At 48.9% G+C, this 19,293-nt stretch overlaps 9 protein-coding genes across 10 annotated transcripts; 3 read left to right on the top strand and 6 right to left on the bottom strand.

Moving 5' to 3' along the window:
• Positions 1–77: 77 nt before the first annotated feature.
• On the bottom strand, positions 78–1,724 carry J3458_001744 (uncharacterized protein; the record flags this gene model as incomplete). The annotated part of the gene is made up of 1 exon (XM_066116896.1): positions 78–1,724. The coding sequence occupies one exon, from the start codon at positions 1,722–1,724 to the stop codon at positions 78–80; it is 1,647 nt and encodes a 548-aa protein (XP_065978783.1).
• Positions 1,725–1,783: 59 nt separating this feature from the next.
• J3458_001743 (uncharacterized protein) lies at positions 1,784–2,443 on the bottom strand (the record flags this gene model as incomplete). Its single annotated transcript, XM_066116895.1, has 1 exon — positions 1,784–2,443. The coding sequence occupies one exon, from the start codon at positions 2,441–2,443 to the stop codon at positions 1,784–1,786; it is 660 nt and encodes a 219-aa protein (XP_065978782.1).
• A 452-nt stretch (positions 2,444–2,895) lies between these two features.
• Positions 2,896–7,003, top strand: J3458_001742 (uncharacterized protein). The gene is made up of 2 exons (XM_007809408.2): positions 2,896–3,113; positions 3,198–7,003. Exons 1-2 carry the CDS (start codon positions 3,019–3,021, stop codon positions 6,646–6,648), a joined length of 3,546 nt encoding a protein of 1,181 aa, XP_007807599.2. The 5' UTR covers positions 2,896–3,018; the 3' UTR covers positions 6,649–7,003.
• Positions 7,004–7,199: 196 nt separating this feature from the next.
• Positions 7,200–8,423, top strand: RIP1_1 (ubiquinol--cytochrome-c reductase catalytic subunit rip1). The gene is made up of 4 exons (XM_007809407.2): positions 7,200–7,532; positions 7,665–7,753; positions 7,821–7,971; positions 8,083–8,423. The coding sequence occupies exons 1-4, from the start codon at positions 7,253–7,255 to the stop codon at positions 8,262–8,264; spliced, it is 702 nt and encodes a 233-aa protein (XP_007807598.1). The 5' UTR covers positions 7,200–7,252; the 3' UTR covers positions 8,265–8,423.
• On the bottom strand, positions 8,420–10,704 carry cct1_1 (chaperonin-containing T-complex alpha subunit Cct1). 2 transcript variants are annotated; one of them, XM_007809406.2, is made up of 3 exons: positions 10,531–10,704; positions 10,381–10,466; positions 8,684–10,320 (listed from the first exon to the last, which is right to left on the bottom strand). In XM_007809406.2, exons 1-3 carry the CDS (start codon positions 10,616–10,618, stop codon positions 8,794–8,796), a joined length of 1,701 nt encoding a protein of 566 aa, XP_007807597.2. In that variant the 5' UTR covers positions 10,619–10,704; the 3' UTR covers positions 8,684–8,793. The 2 variants fall into 2 exon arrangements, with proteins under 2 accessions (XP_065978781.1, XP_007807597.2); XM_066116894.1 differs by having other exon boundaries at positions 8,420–10,466.
• A 245-nt stretch (positions 10,705–10,949) lies between these two features.
• Positions 10,950–14,675, top strand: J3458_001739 (uncharacterized protein). Its single transcript, XM_007809405.2, has 2 exons — positions 10,950–11,628; positions 11,694–14,675. The coding sequence occupies exons 1-2, from the start codon at positions 10,982–10,984 to the stop codon at positions 12,940–12,942; spliced, it is 1,896 nt and encodes a 631-aa protein (XP_007807596.2). The 5' UTR covers positions 10,950–10,981; the 3' UTR covers positions 12,943–14,675.
• On the bottom strand, positions 13,095–14,567 carry J3458_001738 (uncharacterized protein). Its single transcript, XM_007809404.2, has one exon. The coding sequence runs from the start codon at positions 14,317–14,319 to the stop codon at positions 13,165–13,167; it is 1,155 nt and encodes a 384-aa protein (XP_007807595.1). The 5' UTR covers positions 14,320–14,567; the 3' UTR covers positions 13,095–13,164.
• A 1,066-nt stretch (positions 14,676–15,741) lies between the features above and the next one.
• J3458_001737 (uncharacterized protein) lies at positions 15,742–18,150 on the bottom strand. Its single transcript, XM_066116893.1, has one exon. It carries the CDS (start codon positions 18,027–18,029, stop codon positions 16,143–16,145), a length of 1,887 nt encoding a protein of 628 aa, XP_065978780.1. The 5' UTR covers positions 18,030–18,150; the 3' UTR covers positions 15,742–16,142.
• J3458_001736 (uncharacterized protein) lies at positions 18,051–18,368 on the bottom strand (the record flags this gene model as incomplete). Its single annotated transcript, XM_007809403.2, has 1 exon — positions 18,051–18,368. The coding sequence occupies one exon, from the start codon at positions 18,366–18,368 to the stop codon at positions 18,051–18,053; it is 318 nt and encodes a 105-aa protein (XP_007807594.2).
• Between the last annotated feature and the right edge of the window lie 925 nt (positions 18,369–19,293).

Genomic DNA, 19,293 nt, shown 5'->3' with positions numbered 1-19,293 from the left:
GCTCGTCAGTTGTCAGAAAGAGTATAGATTATAATGATCAGTCTTTCCTAGTCGAGCACCATTAAATACTTGATGTACTATATTTTCTTGTCATCAATATCCCATATTCGCCCTGCACGTAAAATATGTCCTTCCAGCCCCAACGGCGCCCCATATTTTGACATTTGTTGCTCTGCCGTCATTCCTAGAAATGTAGGCAGTCCACAGCTCCCAAATTCTTTGAACAGCACATGAGATAATATAAGGGAAGCTCGCACATTCATACCAGATCGTCGAAAGAACAGCTCCCACTTGGTATCGCAAAATGCCATGCTGTCTCCAAGATGCTCCATTTGTGGACTATAGTGTGCCATGACCGACAAGATCCAGCGGGAGAGCGTCTTGTCTGACCCTGGGACAAGGTAAACATTAATATCCGCTGCAAGGTAGGAAACGAAACAAACGAAATCAGCATACGCAGCCAGATCTGACGTTGGCAGTTCTGCCATGTATTCGCCAGCGATATTGGCCTCAGAGACAAATACTATAAGTGTTCGGTATTGTTGGCTAAGGCTCAATATTCTTTGACGCAGCGATGTCAAAGTCTTTGACCCGGGCAATTGTTTTTGCTTGACCTGCAACAGAGTCGTTACAACTATGCCGTCGTTTGGCGTCAAAGAAACATCAACCTCATGGGCGTGAGAAATAAAGGAGACGGCGTCATTGCCACATGTGTACTGATCTGAGAGGCGTAGATGCCTCGCATAGTCCCTATCAACCAACTTGTCGGCCGGCCAACCTTTCTCTAGGTTCTTGATCATAGAATATCCCAACTGGAGTGATATTAAGCAACATTCGGGTTTCCTCGGAGTCGACATTCTTGGTACAAGAGCAGGTTGTTGATCCGCACCTTTTTCGATATTTGGATTGGTCATCTTGGCCACTTCTTGGCCTGGAATGTTGGCTTTTGGGTGACTCAATATCAACGGCGGTCCAGCGTCGGAGCTAATCGCTCGACTGTTTCTAATACCTCGCATTTCCATAAACTGAGCTAGCAAGTTGCCAGTGTTGTAAGCATTTTCACTGCTATTTCGCTTTTGTATGGACTCTTTTGACGGCTCCGGGAAACTGCGGTTAGCGGATTGGGCTTGTATGCCGACCAACCGTTCTTCTACCGTGCCCTTCTGTGAGAAACCCCTTCTCAATCCTTTATTAACCATAATTTCAACCCGATTGTTTGGTCGGGTTTCCAACCGTGGAAGTTCGGGTGCTTCATGAGCAGTATCAGAAGCTGTGTTATGCACAAAGTATTTTGAAATGGATAGGTCGAAAGACTCCTGATCAGGCGGCTTTTTCTTCGGTATTTCATCACTGACAACCGCTACCAGAGCTTCGTTGCCGTCGTCATAGGGTTCTTGGAAAGAGCATGACTTGGAATCGTCCGAACAGAAACGGTACGGGGATGGCGAGAAACTATTACGAATCCGAGGCGGACAGAATACCTCAGGATCCTGCTTGTGAGAGTCCTCACTCGCTTCATAGCAAAGTTGAGTCCCGTTGGTAGGCAACATTTGCGATGGGGAGCAAATATGCGTATTTGTATCGGTACATGGGTCTGTTGCTGACACGGCGAAATCGTCTTGTCGTAAGTTGACGTTATCCGGCTCCGACGTAAGATCAATGACCGAAACAAAAGACTCTGCATCGGAAGAGGATTCTCTGTCCTGCTGCGATAGTGCAGACATTGTCGCGAGTTCTACGAAGTTCTCGTCTAACTGGGTTCGTTAATAATGGGTTGAGGATGCTAGATAATCGGACTTACGGATGGCAACACAGAGCCTGATGTTTTACTGAAACTCTCCACAACCTGATCGGCTTCCTGTCTAATCTCATCCAAATAACTTTGATCGGCATCTGTTGTCGTCCTCTCATTCTCAAGCTGGTGCCAAAGCAGCTGTGCTAACCTGCGCGCTCGCTGAGGGAATTGTAGACCTTCATCTTTTGCTTCATCCATTCGCGAGACTGGCAGCCAAACTTTGGTGAGATCGGGGTCCCTCTTGGCCCTTATTTGTTCCTTATGTACTGCTAAGTCCAGTTCTGGATCAAAATCTATTTCAAGAAACATTGTCGGCCATGTAAGAGTGGTGTATGCATCATTCCACGCTGGAAGCATTCGAGGGAGGGATTCTATGTTGTTACAGCGTTCTTCCAGGCCATTTAAGAATTGCTGATATCGGTTAGGGGGCTCTTTGTGCTCAAGCGTTGGATCAGGTAACAGGTCGGCACATAGCTCGTGTTCTCCTTCTGGTTCCGGAGAATTTGACTGGCCGGGAAAGGTCGTTTGTTGGAGAGAAGATAATTGATACGCGATGTCGAACGGATAGCCACGATGGTTAATGAAGCAATTCTCATGCCTCGCATATTGACCCGCGGTTTCGACGGTGTCATCTGGGATATTTCTCATGTTCCCCCTACCCGGGCCCTATCAAGGACTAAAGAAGGATACAGATAATGGGGACTGTAGGTAGACGAACCGGGGTCAGATGAGGCCGACATTTTGGTCACTGCTATCATTAGGTTGCTCCCGAGATTTTGCATTACCGCAGGTGATTAACATGTCACGGTTGAGTTGGATTTTTAGGCAGGAGCGATCAGGCTTTCTGTAGGTCTGGTCCGCCGGACCAGAGCTCGCTCCCAGTAGGTCAAGCGTAAGTACAGTGGGTGTAATAGTAGCTCAATGTTGCGTGCTGGTACCATGTACGCAGTTCATGGCATTACTACAGCGGCCATTTGGTACCAGCGTGCTCCATGTCCAGACCAAACCAGTTCACCAGACGCCAATTAAGTTACTCCGTACCTGCAGTCAGGTGCCTCCAGCGCCCACAGATTTGCCAGAACCTCCACATGTCCGCCCTAATTCCGATCACGAATGACGACAGCCCGCGCAACCTCACCACCATTACATGGAGGAGTTCGTGTGGCTCTCGAGGAGAGCCTCTTCAATTGTGCATCACTAAACCGCCTTGCCTTGACTTCACCATGTCCTATATTGCGCCGGTGCACAAGCCAACGAGCATTCGACATGCTCTGCGCATCAGGTTCTTGTCCCCAGATGTAGAGGACCTGGTAGTCGCGTGAGTTACCCCAGCAGCCCTGGCTCTAGATTGTTACCAAACATTTGTGGTTGGACTGTTGTACTGATTTTTTGGTGCTGACAGGAAAGCTAATCGGCTCGAGATATGGCGCCTTACCGACGAGGGAATGACTTGTCTTCATACAAAGCTAATCTACGGGACGATATCCATGCTCCAACGCCTGCAGCCCAAAGATTCCGAAACCGATTTGCTCTTCATAGGCACCGATCGATTAAATTATTTCAACGTTGCCTGGAACTCCGAAACGAACCAGCTAGACACAGTCGAACAAAGCATTGAGGATGTTGCTGAGCAGTACATGCGGCATTCTCAGAGTCAGAACAAGTGTTTGGTAGACCCCACAGGCAAATTCATGGCTATGCATCTTTGGGAAGGCGTTTTAAACGTGTTCCGTCTGCCTATGCGAAAGGGAATAACAACAAAGCTGGTGGCTCTAGATCAAGTGCGATTAACTGAGCTCTGGATGAAAGCTAGCACGTTCTTGCACAGCCAAACCGGACATCCTAAAATCGCCTTCTTGTACAAGACACAAACCGACCAAGAGGAGGCTCGTATAGCCGTATATAGGCTCACCAAGGACGACAATCGTGGTAATGTGGCCAGTTTTGATCCACACAGGGAGAGAGAGCTGGATCAAGTCATCTCCGATCCATATGCATCTATGCTTATCCCAGTCCCCTTCAGGGAAGAGAAACGATATCATGTTCGCAATAACGAAGGGGCAAAGGCGCATCTGGGAGGATTATTGGTTGTGGGAGAAACACTCATCACGTACTTCGACAGCCTCACTTACTCGAGGGTCTCATCAACTCTGCAGGACCCAAAAATATATGTGGCATGGACGGAATATGACGACGTCCACTACTTATTAGCCGATGACTACGGACGATTGGACATACTTACCATTGAAACTACCACTGAATCGACTGGTATCGTGGTGACTGGCATGGCGGTCTCGCCCATGAGATTCCCTGACTCATCAGCGTATACTTCTCGAGCGTCGTCACTTGTTTATATGGGAGATGACATGCTCTTCTTGGCTTCCCACCATGGCGATTCACAGTTGCTTCGTATCGATATTGATGCACAAGTCATGGTGTTGGTCAAAACTTTATCTAACAATGCCCCAATCTTAGATTTTGCAATTATGGATATGGGGAACAGAGAAGGTGACAGTCAGTTCGGAAACGCGTTCTCTTCCGGTCAGGCCAGGATTGTAGCCGGATGCGGTGCGTATCATGATGGCAGTCTGCGAAGTATCCGGAGTGGTGTTGGTCTTGAAGATCAGGGTATCCTTGATGAAATTCAGGACACCAAGGGCCTCTTCACTTTACGATCTCATGAATCGAGCCATGTGGATACACTTGTGGTATCATCAGTTGCAGACACACGGGTTCTTAGATTCGACTCTGCAGGCGACATAGAAGAAGTTTACGCCTTTCAAGGCTTGACTTTAGATATGGAGACTTTGCTGGCTGTCAATATATCTGATGGTCGGCTCCTACAAGTAACACCTAAATCTGCTGTCTTGCTAGACTCAGAAAGTGGTGTGAATTTGTGCTCATGGGATGCCCCCAGTGGCAAGGCAATCACAGCTGCATCGGCAAATAAAGGATGGGCTTTGCTCTCAATTGATGGCTCATCACTTGTTTCGTTGAACCTGCACGACAATTTAGCCGCCGTCTTGCGGGATACATCCGGAGATGAATCCTCAGGTCAACCGGACCAGATCTCATGTCTACATGCCGCTAGAGATTCTCCTGATATAGGAGTGGTGGGGTGGTGGACTTCAGGCACTATATCCATTGTCGATCTCGCTACACTACAGCCTCTGCATGGTGAACCTCTCAGACAGACTGAGGATAGTGCGTCGGTGCCACGAGATATTGCCCTGGTGCAACTGCACCCACCTCAAGTTTCTGGTCCCACTCTCCTTATTGCTTTGGAAGATGGAAATGTTGTCACGTTTGATATGTCTATGCAAGGATACACAATATCAGGCCGGAAGAGTGTGACACTAGGAAGCAGCCCTGCTCGACTGCATGTTCTTCCTCAAGAGGATGGAACATGTAACGTTTTCGCAACAACCGAGCACGCCAGCTTGATTTACAGCGCTGAAGGAAGAATTATATACTCGGCAACAACTGCAGACGACGCAACGTATGTCGCTCCCTTTGACTCGGAGGCATTTCCAAACTCTATTGTTCTTCCCACAGACAGTCATATACGACTTAGCCATATTGATAAGGAACGTCTCACACATGTTAAGACACTCTCGGTGAAGGAAACTGTTCGACGAGTTGCATATTCACCCACATTGAAGGTTTTCGGGCTTGGTTGCATCAAAAAAGAGCTTATTCACAACGAGGAGGTCATAACAAGCTCATTCAGAATAGTTGACGAAATTATTTTCCAAGAACTTGGGAAGCCATTTATCTTCAACACCTCCACATCATTGGAAATGGTTGAGACCGTTATTCGAGCAGAGCTACCAGATAGCACGGGAAATCTCGCAGAGCGCTTTATTATTGGAACGAGTTTCGTAACCGATGATGATGCCATAGAGGAGAATGATACTCGTGGACGAATTCTGGTGCTTGGTGTTGACGAAAATCGTCAAGTTTACCAGATCGTCTCTCACAATCTGAAGGGTGCATGCCGATGTCTCAGCACACTTGGAGAGCACATCGTGGCTGGACTTTCGAAGACTGTGGTGGTGTATAATTATGTGGAAGAAACCACGGTATTCGGCTCTTTGCAAAAACTGGCAGCCTATCGTCCAGCATCATTCCCTCTGGGCCTAGACATCTCCGGCAACATCATTGGAGTGGTCGATCTAATGCAATCCCTGACCTTGGTAGAGTTTATTCCATCCAAAGATGGTTCTCGCGCTAAACTAGAAGAGGTTGCGCGACACTATCAACCTGGCTGGGCGACGTCCGTAGCCAATCTTGATGGGGAGAGGTGGTTGGAGGCAGACGCCCAGGGGAATATTATCGTTTTGCAGCGGAACCCAGAAGCTCCTACTGAGCAAGACCGGAATAAGCTGGAAGTCACAAGTGAGATTAACATTGGGGAACAGATTAATCAAATCAGGAGATTACATGTGGCATCGAACGAGAACGCCGTGGTCTCTCCTAAGGCCTTCCTTGGATCAGTAGGTTTATCAGAAACTACCATCAACTGTTGGACCCAACTTCTAATACTAGTACAGATTGAGGGGACATTATATTTGTTTGGCGAAATTGCACCAAAGTATCAAGATTTGCTTCTTACCTTCCAAGCGAGGCTTCAGGACTACATTTATGCTCCAGGAAATGTCAGTTTCAACCTCTGGCGTGCGTTCAGGAATAAGGCCCGTGAAGGCGACGGGCCCTTCCGCTTTGTAGATGGGGAAATGGTAGAAAGGTTTCTGGATCTAGACGAGGCGAAGCAGGAACTTGTCTGTGAGGGCCTTGGACCAAGTGTTGAAGACATGAGAAATATGATCGAAGAGCTGAGAAGGATGCATTAAAAGTATGGATCACAATGGATGATAAGATCCCAAATAGACACATGTGTAATATACGGATAATGATAGGGTGAAAGACAAAATGGCGGTGATCTGATAAAGTGCTTTACTATCGCGCGTTACGCTATTCTATGATAGCTGAGAAATGTTACCTCTACTCGGCTACGGGGAAATATATCCTGGCATACGGAGTAGATGTCAGCTTACTGGGTCTTAATGAGGGCCAGTGGCATCAATTCTGTAGCGTGCTCAGTCAAACGGATCAACTCATTTAGAAGCAGGAATTTAGACCAAAACATTAACTATACAAGTCGTCGAATAATTAAGCTGCTATGCTGTGAATTGGCCATCAAACCCGTTGCTTGTGAGTGGCATTGGTACGATTAATTAGCGTGGACAAGATACCCGGGCGAGTCCGGAAAGGCAGCTCTGAGAGGCCGCCCTATCCAATCAGAAGCCACCAATTTCCGAGATATTTTGTCGCCTCAGGCAGCAACTGTTGAAAATCATCAAGCGGCTCATGTACCTCTAAATGCGCAGTAAAGAACTCATACCTCTCCAACATCTCCCTCCACTCCGTCGCCGGCATCGAGCAACCCTCCTCACGATGGCGTCTCTTGCTTCCGCATCTAGGCTATGCCTGCGCTCTGCCGCTAAGCCGGCCATGCCCGCGGTGCGCGCTCTCAGCACCACTGCCGTGCGATCGGACAGCGCGGCTTCCTCCTACCAAAGCCCTTTCAAGATGGGATCCGACAAGGGCAGCTCGATCCCGGACTTTGGAAAGTATATGTCCAAGAAGGGCGAGGGCAACAACAAGCTGTTTTCCTACTTCATGGTCGGCACCATGGGTGCCCTATCTGCTGCTGGAGCCAAGAGCACTGTTCAGGGTATGTTTCGGCCAACTATTTCTTTTCAACATTTAGGCGGCGGAGAGAGCCATTGAGCTTTATGTGACTGCGATGGATGTGTAATTGGAAAGGGAAATAGTTCAATGGATGATACTGATGCTTTTGGGGCAGAATTCCTTGTCAACATGTCCGCTTCCGCTGATGTCTTGGCCATGGCCAAGGTCGAGGTGGACCTAAACGCCATTCCCGAAGGCAAGAATGTGAGTCGACCTCAACGGGACGACGATATCAATTGACCTGCCAATCAATCTAACTTGATCGCTGCAGGTCATTATTAAGTGGCGTGGCAAGCCCGTCTTCATCCGACACCGAACACAGGACGAAATCGACCAGGCCAACAAGGTCAACGTCGCTAGCTTGCGAGACCCCCAGACCGATGATGAGCGTGTTAAACAGCCCGAGTGGCTTGTAATGTTGGGTAAGAAGGTCCTGGCTACGGGTTTAACCAGGTGCAGTCTCGATAGTCGCTACCGAGACTACTGTCTTGTTAACCGCTGCACATAAACACTCACACTAACCGTGACGTTAGGTGTTTGCACCCATCTAGGTTGTGTCCCCATCGGTGAGGCCGGCGATTTCGGCGGCTGGTTTTGCCCATGCCACGGCTCCCACTACGATATCTCTGGTCGGATAAGAAAGGGCCCTGCGCCCCTAAACCTCGAGATCCCCGAATACGACTTCCCCGAGGAAGGCAAGCTGGTCGTTGGTTAAGTGGTTGAACCTGGTGTACGAGTAAGGCTAGTCTCGAGCGATCGAAAATAGAAATTATTGTTAAATGTTGCAATGAAAATGTGGAGAAGAAGACGGAGACAAGGAGTAGTAGGGAAAAGGACTCTTGGTATGAAGAAGCTGCCACGTCCGAATGAGGCGCCACTCCTGTTTCTTAGACGTGAGCTACCGGCTTTGTATAAAATACAACGTACTACGAAATAATTCCATATGTTCCTTTACTTTCGTCGCGTCACAACCGGACACTGGACCGTATGAACTCTCGATTGCATGTGGGTGTCAGCTGCTATCTGTAGTAGAAGCAAATACTGCCACATGTCCTGCATGTGGTTCCCTCAATCTGCAACATGCATCACTCACCACAAGAACGAAACTCGCAGAAAACTCAGTAGGCAGGAAGTTCCGAGAAATTGTCTTCAGATGCAGGGTTGAGTTTGTCACGGCGAAGCATCTAATTACAACCGAATAATCCCATTTTCCTTTCCCAGGCCACCCATTTTTTTTTCTCCCTTTAGTGACCGTGGCCATCATCCTCTGCCTGCTGCTCTGGATCCAACTTGATCAGGGTATCAATTCTCATGATGCTGATGCAAGCCTCTACAGCACTCTTCAGCTGTCGCACCTTGCTGATGCTAGGCTCCAAAACACCTTGCTTAAGCTCATCCACAACCTTGCCACGCATCAGGTCCAGGCCGTAGTTCTTGTAGCCCTTTTTTCTGGCAATGGTCTTTTCATCCTCACTACCGTCGCCTTCTTGGATACGTTGTGACAGGGCGTGCCGTGATCGAAGCTGGGCAACGAGCTCGGCTCCGTCCTTGGCAGCGTTGACGGCCAAAGTTTTGGGAATGATGAGCAGGGACTGGGCGAATTCGCCAATGGCGAGCTGCTCGCGGGATCCGACGGTGCCGGCGAATTCTTCCAGGTAAATGTGCAGAGCTGTTTCCACGGCACCGCCACCAGGAACAATGCTGCCGCTTTCTAGGGTCCGCTTCACGGCGCACAGGGAGTCATGTACCGAGCGCTCCATCTCGTCCAGGGAGTAGTCGTTGGGGCCACGCAAAACGATTGACGAAGATGAGTGAGCCTTGGTTCCTTTGATCAGGATGCACTCGTCATCGGAAATGCGCTCCTGGCTGACTTCATCAGCATGGCCAAGGTACGAGGGTTCGTACTTCTCGTCACCATTGAGGTCAGATAGGGTGCTCAAGAGGGTACCGCCAGTGGCCTTGGCAATCCGTCGCAGGTCCTCCTTTTTGCACCTTCTAACACCCATGGCACCGCGTTCGACAAACATCTTGAGTACAAGGTCGTCAATGCCCTTGGTAGTGAGAATGACGTTGGCTCCAGCCTTGAGAATAAGCTCGACTCTCTCAAGAATCATGCCAGACTCGCGGGCCCGGATCTGTTCTAATTGTTGAGGGTCGTCAACGGTGATCTGAACCCCCATCTTCATTCTTTCCTTTTGCAGGTTCATATCTAAAATAGCAATCTTAGCATCCTGGATCCGAGTGGGCATCGCCTGAGAAGCAACGGTGCAGTTCAGGGCATAGCCCTTGATCAGCATCGATTCACGAGTACCCTTTCCGTGGGCCTTCAGAATGTTGACGGCTTTGACGGGGTACTTTGTTTCGTTTCGGTTGTTGGTGGTCTTGACGGCCTGAATAGCGTCAACGACCATGTTGGCGAAGAAATCGGAGTCGGCGCCAATAATCTTGCTGGACATGGATGTCTTGGCAATGCTGATGAGGGACTCGCGTCCGAGATTTTCGACCTTGATGCTGACATTCTCATTGAGATATTTTACGGCCTCTCGGAGAGCCAGCCTGTAGCCGGTGATTATCGTGGTGGGGTGTATGCGGTTCTTCATAAGCTCATTCCCTCTTCGCAGCAACTCAGCTGCAATTAGAACAACTGACGTGGTGCCGTCGCCGACTTCCTTGTCTTGTTGCTGTGCTAAGTCGACGAGAATCTTTCCGGCGGGATCTTCAACATCTAGAAGTCCAAGGATGGTGGCGCCGTCGTTGGTAACCGTAACGTCCTATGGGTATGTGAGGGGTATGTTCAACGGCGTATAATGGTCGAATAAGATAACTCTTACACCAATGTCGTCGACCATCATCTTATCCAAACCACTGGGACCGAAAGAGCTTTTGACAACATTTGCGATTGCCTGGGTAGCGAGGACTGGACCAAAGATTAGCAAAAACATGGTCGACCGCCACCCCACCGAGGTGTCGAGGGGCCGTACCGTTCTGATCACGAATGTCAGACCCTGATATCTTCTGGCCGCCCAGAAATAGGGTGCCGTTCCTGGGTTGCTCGAACATAGACGCCATTTCCGTGGCTGTCCAGTTTTTCGGGCAGTATGCGTGGTCTGGGGAGCTGGCAGTTGTGGTTGTCGCGGATCGAATTTCGGCCTGCAGGTTGTGTCCTAGAGCCGGCACGAGCTACTGAGCTTCAGTACATCTCCGTCTCTCGACTTTTTCGTCCGGAAGAAAGATTGTTCCGGCTCCGAGATGGCAAGTGGCACAGGGCAACCACGGCCAGGGACCTGACCCACTATGACAGAAGGGGCGAAGCCCAACGCTCCGATTGGACAGCGCACGTGCGGCCTGAAATTTTGAATGGTGCCCCAAGTTGCCCCTCCTTCCAACGAAGGGAAAAAAGAAAGGCAAGAGTCGCGGGGCACAGCGACCCCGATGCTGCTCCGACGACCACGGCAAAGAGTCATTCAGATTCCCTTATCTTTTTCCTCCCCAAGCAACACTAGCCAAAAACCAGCGTTCTTGAGCCCACGCTTGTGCTTCTCTTGTTGTTGTATTTTCTCGGTAGAATCGAAGTGGTCCATTCATTGGCAATTTTCAATTTATTACTATTATCGCGGTAGTTGCCAATTTTCCGCCACTCTGCTGTTCTCGCAAGACATGGAGCCCCCCGCTGAACAGTCGAAAAGCGCCTTGAAGAAGGCTGAAAAGCAGGCCAAGGTCGCTGCCGAAAAGGCTGCAAAGGCTGCAAAAAAGGCCTCTCTTCCCGTTGTTGGAGGCAAGAAGACGGACGACATTATTGGAATTACTAATTCCAAGGCTGAGAACTTCTCGGCATGGTATCAAGAGGTAGTCCTTAAGGCCGAAATGGTCGAATACTACCAAGAAATTTCAGGCTTTTTTGTTCTGCGTCCTTTGTCTATGCACATCTGGAGCACTATCCGCAAATGGTTCTCGGGCCATATCGAAGAACTTGGTGTGGAAGAAGCTAGCTTTCCTCTCTTCCTTTCCAAGACGTCGCTCGACAAGGAGAAAGACCACGTCGATGGCTTTGCGCCTGAGCTTGCTTGGGTTGAGAGAGCGTACGTATTGGATTGAACTTGCTACTAACTAGAGACATGTTTTGCAGTTGCTAACGAACATATAGTGGTGACAAAAAGCTCGATGTTCCTGTCGCCATTCGTCCAACTTCCGAGGCTGTCATGTATCCTTACTACGCAAAATGGATCCGCAGCCACCGAGACCTTCCCCTCCGACTGAACCAGTGGAACTCCGTCGTGCGCTGGGAAGCTAAGCAGACCACCCCGTTCCTCCGAACTCGAGAATTCTTATGGCAAGAAGGTCACACTGCCCATCTGACTGAAGAATTGGCAGGGGAAGAAGTACTGGAAATTTTGGAGCTGTACGCAGGTGTGTACGAGAAGCTTCTAGCCGTACCTGTAGTTCGCGGCAAGAAGACTGAGAACGAGAAGTTTGCTGGAGGATACTATACTACAACCGTCGAGGGATACATTCCTTCCAATGGTAGAGGTATTCAGGGAGCTACGTCCCATTGTTTGGGACAGAACTTCAGCAAAATGTTCCAAATCACAGTTGAAGACCCTCAGAACAAGGGTCAGCACGTTCACGTGTGGCAAAACTCTTGGGGCCTGTCCACCCGAGTCATTGGTGTAATGGTCATGGTGCATGGTGATGACAAGGGTCTTGTTCTTCCTCCTCGTGTCGCCCAGACCCAAGTTATTTTTATCCCTGTTGGTATAAACAAGAATACCACTCCTGAGGACAGACAGAAGCATGAAGATCAGATTGAGGATATGCGTGCAACACTGAAAAAGGCTGGTGTTCGCACGCAGTCAGATTGGAGAGAGGGCTACACACCAGCCTGGAAGTTCAACGACTGGGAGATGAAGGGTGTCCCAGTGCGATTGGAGTTCGGACCCAAGGATGCCGCCAAGGAAGTCGTCTCCTTTGCCCGGCGTGACACTGGCGAGAAAGGCACCATCCCTATCGCCGACATTGCGACTAAGATCCCTGAGCTCTTGGAAACTATCCAAGCGGACATGTACAAGAAAGCGGAGGCCTCCTTCGCCGAGCACCGCAAGAAGATCACCAAGTGGGAAGACGTGCTTCCCGCCCTTGATGAAAAGAACGTTGTCCTTATTCCTTTCTGTCTGGATGGCAAGTGTGAGGACCGCATCAAGGAACTCACCACCCGAGCTGATGACAACCGAGATGTCCCTGAGAATCAAAAGGTCCCTTCCATGGGCATGAAGAGTCTTTGCATTCCCTTTGAGCAGCCCCAAGGGACCGAGCTTGTCCCTGGTGAAACTGCCTGCTTGAATCCCGAATGCTCTGGCAAAGCACAGCAATGGGTCATGTTTGGCAGGAGCTACTAGAGAATTTAACAAAGAAGATGATTTCGGCGCTCGGAGTAGCATGTAGTCAAAGGAGTCCTGGCATTTGAGGGACAAGAGGAAAAGTGGACGTCTACTGATTTTCAATGATTTTGGCAGGGGATATTCACCGTGGGGTAGAATAGATGGATGAAATGACGATGATGATATTCGTGTTGTCTCTAGATCCGTCTATCCTTGTCTGTGCCAGAATTTCTAGGGCTATTAACACCACTCAAACTTCTCATTGTCAACCCACTCGACCTCCGACACTGGACCTTGACCGAACCATCTGAGGCTTGGAATGTTTGTTTTTTCCCGAACAATCAGCTTGCCCTGAAGGCGAGTCATATTTTCCAGCAGTCTTTGCGTCCGCTCATCCGGATTCCACATGTCCACCCTGGAGCAAAGCCAGTCCTGGGCTTTGGTATGAACAAGACCCATGATGGCACCCAATGCCCTTGACAAGTCCTCATCCGACATATTCTCGTTCTCCCAGGCATAATGGAGAATATTCATGACATTATCTTGCGGCTTTTCCTTGCCCCCATACAGGATGTTGGACCACAGCATCCAGACTCGGGAATCGGGCGCATCCGCGGGCGTGTAAATGGCTCCATGAACGGTCGGCGCCTTGCCCAGCATGTAGTCGCACATGAACCTCTCCCTGGCTACATGCCACTCGTATGTGGCAAAATCAGGCAGGATCGCTACCCTCCTTTTATATCCTCGGCTGGGAGGATCGGCAATCTTCCTGCGGAGAGTCTGCTCGTCTAGCCGGGCAATTGCCTGCAAATTGTCCCCTGTTATGAGGGTGAGCTGGTCGTCGTACCGGGTGGTAAACGGCGTAGTGGGAAACGTCATGTGTACGCTTCGAAACGGCATCCACTGGTGATTGGCGTAAAAGTCCTTGCCGATGTCCGAGAAGAGGATGGAGAACTCGGCGCTGCCGGGCTTCCCGGCCTGCCACCCGGCGAGGGTCTCGCCGAGCAGGGCGAACATTCGGCCGGCGTAGCCCTGGCGGCGAAACTCGTCGAGGGTGAAGACGCTGGCGATGCCGTAGGCAGTCACGTCCCGGACGGTGCCGCCTGGGTCGCGAACGATGGCTCGCTTGCGGTATGTTTCCGCGGCGGAGAGGATGGGACGGCCGCTCGGGGCGCCGTGGGCGTCGGTGCTGGTGGGATCTGTGAGAATCCAGGAGGTGAGACCGCCGTCTTTGGTCAGTTGGCAGGTGAGGAGATGCTCTTCTCTGTCGACGTAGGCTTGGGCCGTTAGTCTGCGGCCCCAGACCGGCTGGTGGCGAGTCCAGACGTAGACTCTCTCATGTTTGGTGGCTTTGGCGAGTGTGAGCGACTTTGAAGTGGCGCTGGGCAGAGACATGGCTGGAGCTGTGTGGATGTAGAGCTTGATGATGGGATGCCGTGATGGGAACGCAAATGGGCAACGTGAAGAGGTTGACTTTGACCAACTAACTGCTCGATGAACAGACGGTGGGGGTAAGAGCCTACTAAGAGGGATGTGGGGATGGGATTTGGGAAGGTCCGGACATCGAATCTGATAATGATGTTACAAGTCCCTCTGGCGATGGTAGATGGTTGTGCATGATATAGAGTGTTGTTCACTTCGTGGGACAGGTGGTTGAAGGATGTCATCCATGAGCCTTGATGTGGTACTTCCAAGCTTGAGCTTCTTTGCCTCTGTTATCTCTATCGACTCGCCTTCTTGAGCCAGATGACTGCTACCAGAATAGGAAAATATAGCATATTAGCTCCTGGAAAGAAGTCCAAGAACGTCAGTCGAATGGCATTGGCCGACTGTATTTTGTTTTCTCTCTCTTATTTCTCGAATCCATGCGTGACTAGTCTTTTCTAGTCCAGCTAGCCTTATCGGAGCACTCGGCTCTTCCTTGATTCAATACCTTCCTAGGTAGGTAGAGTAAAAAAGCCTTGGCTTTAATGGCAAAGGTGAGGGGGTGCTCTCGGAACTTTATTAGTTCAGTTGATGGCAAAGTTTAGCGTCATCAAATGAGGCGATGCGGCAGTAGCCAAGCTGAAAGCCAAGTATGTAAATGGTTGGGGAATACGCTGCAGGATATTTACGTGACGCAAAATTGGCACTGAATTTTAAACAACACCGTCGATGTAATGCAATCCTGTGGTATAAATATATGTCGCGATGAGCTCCTGTATTCGCTTTTGTCTTCCATACATGGGAGACCGAAACCATGTCCAGATTGAGGCGGCAGCGCAAAGATGCTAAGAGCCAACCGAGAGTGCGGAGACGGGGCCGTGTATGACAAGATTGTTGCTTTTGTGGCGTTTGGTGGGCTCGTTATTGACGTCCTGACTCGCCTATCTGGGAAGAATTGGCAGACGAACCAGCTGTATTAGCTCTTTTTTGCGCTGCGGGATCGTGTAGTCGCCGACCTGGGCTCGCAGGTTTACAACTATCAAGAGGTTGACGCATCCCTCGCAAGAGATTGTCAGCAAGCACAGACGATTGAGACGCTGGCAGACGTAAACGCTGAGAGATACCCATCACAGGCACTCACAGCTTGGAACTTGTGTCGCCAGCTTTTGGAATGTAACCTGAGCAGTCTCTGTGCTGGAAACCTCCAGCACACCATCGACTTTCGAGACTCAAAGGCCCCCATTTTAAATACCAAGTGTCAACGATTGAAACCAAGGTACACCAACTGGAATGAAGATCGGGGTCGATTATATTGGCGCTTGCAGGAAGATGGAAACCTCTCTCGCTTAGGTCGCAACACTGAAACTGGGTGACTTGACGCGAAATTGATCTGAATAACTCAAGAGTACTCCTCAGTGCTCACTCCTCGGCAGAGAGTTTATTCTGAAAAATGGGACTGATTTCGATTCATCATTCCTTGTTTACCGACATCGTGGGTTTTTTTCACCGTGTCCAGGGCTGGGACTTGGGCATACCGCTCTGAGAATGAGAATAGCCACCCACTTTACAGATAAAGACGAACGAACCACAACCCTTGAGCAGGTCGGTAGTTCTGTTGTGTAATTCGGTACAAAGTAATAAGCTACTGAAATTGGGTGTCGTCGGCACAACACTTACACCAAGGTGATCTGAGCGAACGCCATTATATTAAAAACCAGCTAGTCACCTACGCATACAAGACTAGGAAACAACAGAGAGAGAAGAATTGTTTCAAAGTTCAATAATTGGGATGCTTAGATCAAAATAGACACCGCGGTATTGGTTGGATCCATGACCATATAAGGAATGCTTCCGCCATCCATAGCTTGGCTAGTGGCAAGAAACTCAACTTCCAATTTCTTGAGCTCATTGTAGAACCGCTCACTAATGGCTCTGATTTCTTCGTCGGCTTTGTCATTGCCATAATGCGCCCTCCATTGGGATTGCGCGAACATGATAAGACTACGGTCACTAGGCACCTTGAAGCTAAGCAGCCAGGGAATCTGAACTGACAGCAGCCATTGCCTTTGCCGACCGATGGGGAGCGCGTCGACGAGGTCTTTCTCAGTATACTTGTTGAGATCTTTGATGTTTTCAGGCATTTTGCTGCACAGACAGGGCGGTTTGGCGAGAACAAAGGCTTGGTAAAAGTTTTGGAGATAATTGACTGCGGTGTGGAACGGCGCTGCAATATGAATGCTCATGGTGATGGCATCACACAGCTGGTCCAGGGTCCCAATGGTTGGGAAAGTCCTGATAAACCCGTCCGTCTGTACCTCCTTGGACCAGTCCATGATGTATTGATCTTGCTGCACCATCTTGTCATCCTTGTAGTAGGTTAGGAGCATCGTCATGACGTATTCACGAATGCAGGACCACATGGAAACCATGTTCTTGGCATAGGCGTAGTTCTTGTACTTATTGTCGGACAGGCCCTGTGTCGTGTTGGGAAACCCTCGTCGTTTCAAATCATTGGGAATGTAGCTCTGCACAAAGTCAAAGTTTTCAAACTCATACCGGATGAACTGATACAAGTAGTCGGGCTTCAGGCCCACCAGGTCCTTGACGATTTGAGGCACAAGTGTAGATCTAGCAGCGGCGTTGAGGGAGAGCGTCTTGTACCAGTGCGGCTCGAGTAGCTTATACACAATGTGATCCATGGGAATGGTGCGGTGTGTAGCCACAATCAGTGATTCCTCAATCATGTGCGCGCGGGTCAAATGGACGCCGATTTCGTGACGAATCCAGTCGGAGACTTGAGCACACGTCTTGGCATATCGCCACGGCCAGTCGCTTTCCTGATGGTCGGTTGGGTCCGAGGGGAGTTTTCTTTGGTTAAAAATGACAATCGAGCTTGCCATTTCGCTCCTGTAGTCGCAGACAATGGCGACGGGGTGTAGTTGACCATTCGGATGCAGCTGAAACAGCGTCACGGCCGCACATGCCCAGCTGTCATCTGATGAGGGCTCTTTGTGGTGTAGCTCTTCATTAGGCTGAGCACCAAAGGCATTTCGAAAATAGCGGCAGTCTTGGACGAAGAGTGAGCTTGGGTCGGCCGCACCAAGGGTTTTCGCCCAGTCGTCATATCCGCCTCGCTCTGCCTCCACGATAAACTCATTCAACAAGTCCTTGGGGATCTTCTCGATCGTAGTAGGGTTAGTCCCTGTAAATGACTGGTCCGCAAAGCGGCGATCGCCATACCAGTCCGGTAAGAGACCCAAGTTGGCTCCCTGCTCGATATCTGTCCCAGACTTGCGGTGGAGCTTGTTGTATGTTTCGAAGGCTTTGATACTAGATCCTTGATTCGCTGCATCGCTAACGTTTCCATTTACCAGATCAAGAAGCCATGTAGCGGTTCTTCCCAGAAAACTATCGGGAACGACTTGCTTGATTAGAATTTCAGTCTCTGCAAGACCCAGAGCATTGAAAATCTTCAACAACGGGACTTGATCATCCTTTGGAATGTGCTGAAGGTGGGGAGGATACTGTGCAACAGTACCGTCGGCGTTCTTCGGGTAGGTCGAATATTGGAAAATGTCCCTTTTTGTCGAAAGATCTGTGTATCGGGGCAGCGTCGATTCAATTTGCATGACATCGAAGTAGGATTCGTAGCTAGACCGTATTAACGCGCGTGATTGCATCTAGTTCTGAGCAACCAAGTCTCACCTTCGCTCAATTCGACTGTAAGCATGAGTCAATGCAGCCTGGGTTCCAGAGTATGTCCCTTTTGTGATGTTTCCTCCACCTAGAACTGGGGGTTTTTCCAGGTGCTCTGGGTTTGGCTTGGCATACAGCTTCCACTTCACGAGCTCGGTATTGAAGACACCAGGATCTATGTCGACAAAGGGTATATCCTTGATACCAATTTGAAGCTCCCTTTTGCGTGCACTAAGGGATGGATGTTTCAGAATTTCATCTGGTTTAGGAATTGCCGGGGCATCGGGCGGCCGCAGTGGGAGATCAACACCGGGAATGGGCATCTCTGTGGTTTGAAAGAGTTCGTATTGGTATTCTCAGGCTCAAGTGGGTACAAGTCAATGGGAGACAAGTTTGTCGATCTGAGAAGCAGTGTGGAGAATGCCTGCAGAGGGAATATATATTTGGTTCCCGCCTCTATGTTCAATTTGAGTTTGAAGCCATACAGTCACGGCGGTTGGTACAGAGCGCATGAATCTCGCGTCCCAAAAGCTGACGTACGATGAGAAGATACCAATAGGGACGCCAAGGATAGGTTGAAGACGGCATATTCCTTTAATCTTTAAAATCTCTAGATTCTTACGGATAAAGCCTATAAATTCGTAGTATTATGCTACGTATATTTAAGAAATATCTTAAGATAAGCTTCGTGCCTATAATTAAATATTTACCTTTTATAAGGGGTTTTAAAAGAAAATAAGTGAGTTTCTATTTTCTTTTAATTATAAGAATTATTTCTTTCAAACTTTTAATCTTCCTTCTTCAGAAAGATGTTCTTTAGAAAGTATCGGTAGAGCAACTGTATGTGGCACAGTAAGTTCTTGGTTCAAATCCAAGTATCCACCCTTAAGCTGAAAATAAAAATTTATCGGGAATATACTGTTGAACAAATCAAGAAACTGGAGGTTTGTACCACAAGCTTAACATATAGTCGTGAAACGCATGTCCACAGATATTACCTTACAATCTAAAGAAAAATTAAAAATAAAAAATGAGTTTAAACATATAAATATTATTATAAATTAAATTATTATTCAAATACTTACCTACAGCTGGTCACATGTTATTAGCAATATTAAGTGGATTTGTACTTTAGATATATTTAGGTATTTAGCTAATTCTACATTATTATCAAATTTCTTAATTAAATTGTTATTTAAATCAATGCAGCCGTCAGCCTATCTTGTTCGCAAAAAGAAGAAAATGGAC

This window comes from Metarhizium acridum (assembly GCF_019434415.1).
Source record: "Metarhizium acridum strain ARSEF 324 chromosome Unknown scaffold_1, whole genome shotgun sequence".
Lineage (NCBI taxonomy): Eukaryota > Fungi > Ascomycota > Sordariomycetes > Hypocreales > Clavicipitaceae > Metarhizium > Metarhizium acridum.
Note: the sequence above shows the minus strand (reverse complement) of the source record. Positions and strands in the feature narration are given on the sequence as shown.

Excerpts from the sequence above, each read along its gene's own strand:
- J3458_001742 (XM_007809408.2), top strand. The coding sequence starts at position 3,019 with ATGTCCTATATTGCGCCGGTGCACAAGCCAACGAGCATTCGACATGCT. Across the intron at positions 3,114-3,197 it reads GTAGAGGACCTGGTAGTCGC|GAAAGCTAATCGGCTCGAGA; the intron begins GTGAGTTACCCC and ends TGGTGCTGACAG.
- RIP1_1 (XM_007809407.2), top strand. The coding sequence starts at position 7,253 with ATGGCGTCTCTTGCTTCCGCATCTAGGCTATGCCTGCGCTCTGCCGCT. Across the intron at positions 7,754-7,820 it reads CCATTCCCGAAGGCAAGAAT|GTCATTATTAAGTGGCGTGG; the intron begins GTGAGTCGACCT and ends TGATCGCTGCAG. Across the intron at positions 7,972-8,082 it reads CGAGTGGCTTGTAATGTTGG|GTGTTTGCACCCATCTAGGT; the intron begins GTAAGAAGGTCC and ends CCGTGACGTTAG.
- cct1_1 (XM_007809406.2), bottom strand. The coding sequence starts at position 10,618 with ATGGCGTCTATGTTCGAGCAACCCAGGAACGGCACCCTATTTCTGGGC. Across the intron at positions 10,467-10,530 it reads TGACATTCGTGATCAGAACG|TCCTCGCTACCCAGGCAATC; the intron begins GTACGGCCCCTC and ends TCTTTGGTCCAG. Across the intron at positions 10,321-10,380 it reads TGATGGTCGACGACATTGGT|GACGTTACGGTTACCAACGA; the intron begins GTAAGAGTTATC and ends ACATACCCATAG.
- J3458_001739 (XM_007809405.2), top strand. The coding sequence starts at position 10,982 with ATGCTGCTCCGACGACCACGGCAAAGAGTCATTCAGATTCCCTTATCT. Across the intron at positions 11,629-11,693 it reads CTTGCTTGGGTTGAGAGAGC|TGGTGACAAAAAGCTCGATG; the intron begins GTACGTATTGGA and ends ACGAACATATAG.
- J3458_001738 (XM_007809404.2), bottom strand. The coding sequence starts at position 14,319 with ATGTCTCTGCCCAGCGCCACTTCAAAGTCGCTCACACTCGCCAAAGCC.
- J3458_001737 (XM_066116893.1), bottom strand. The coding sequence starts at position 18,029 with ATGCAATCACGCGCGTTAATACGGTCTAGCTACGAATCCTACTTCGAT.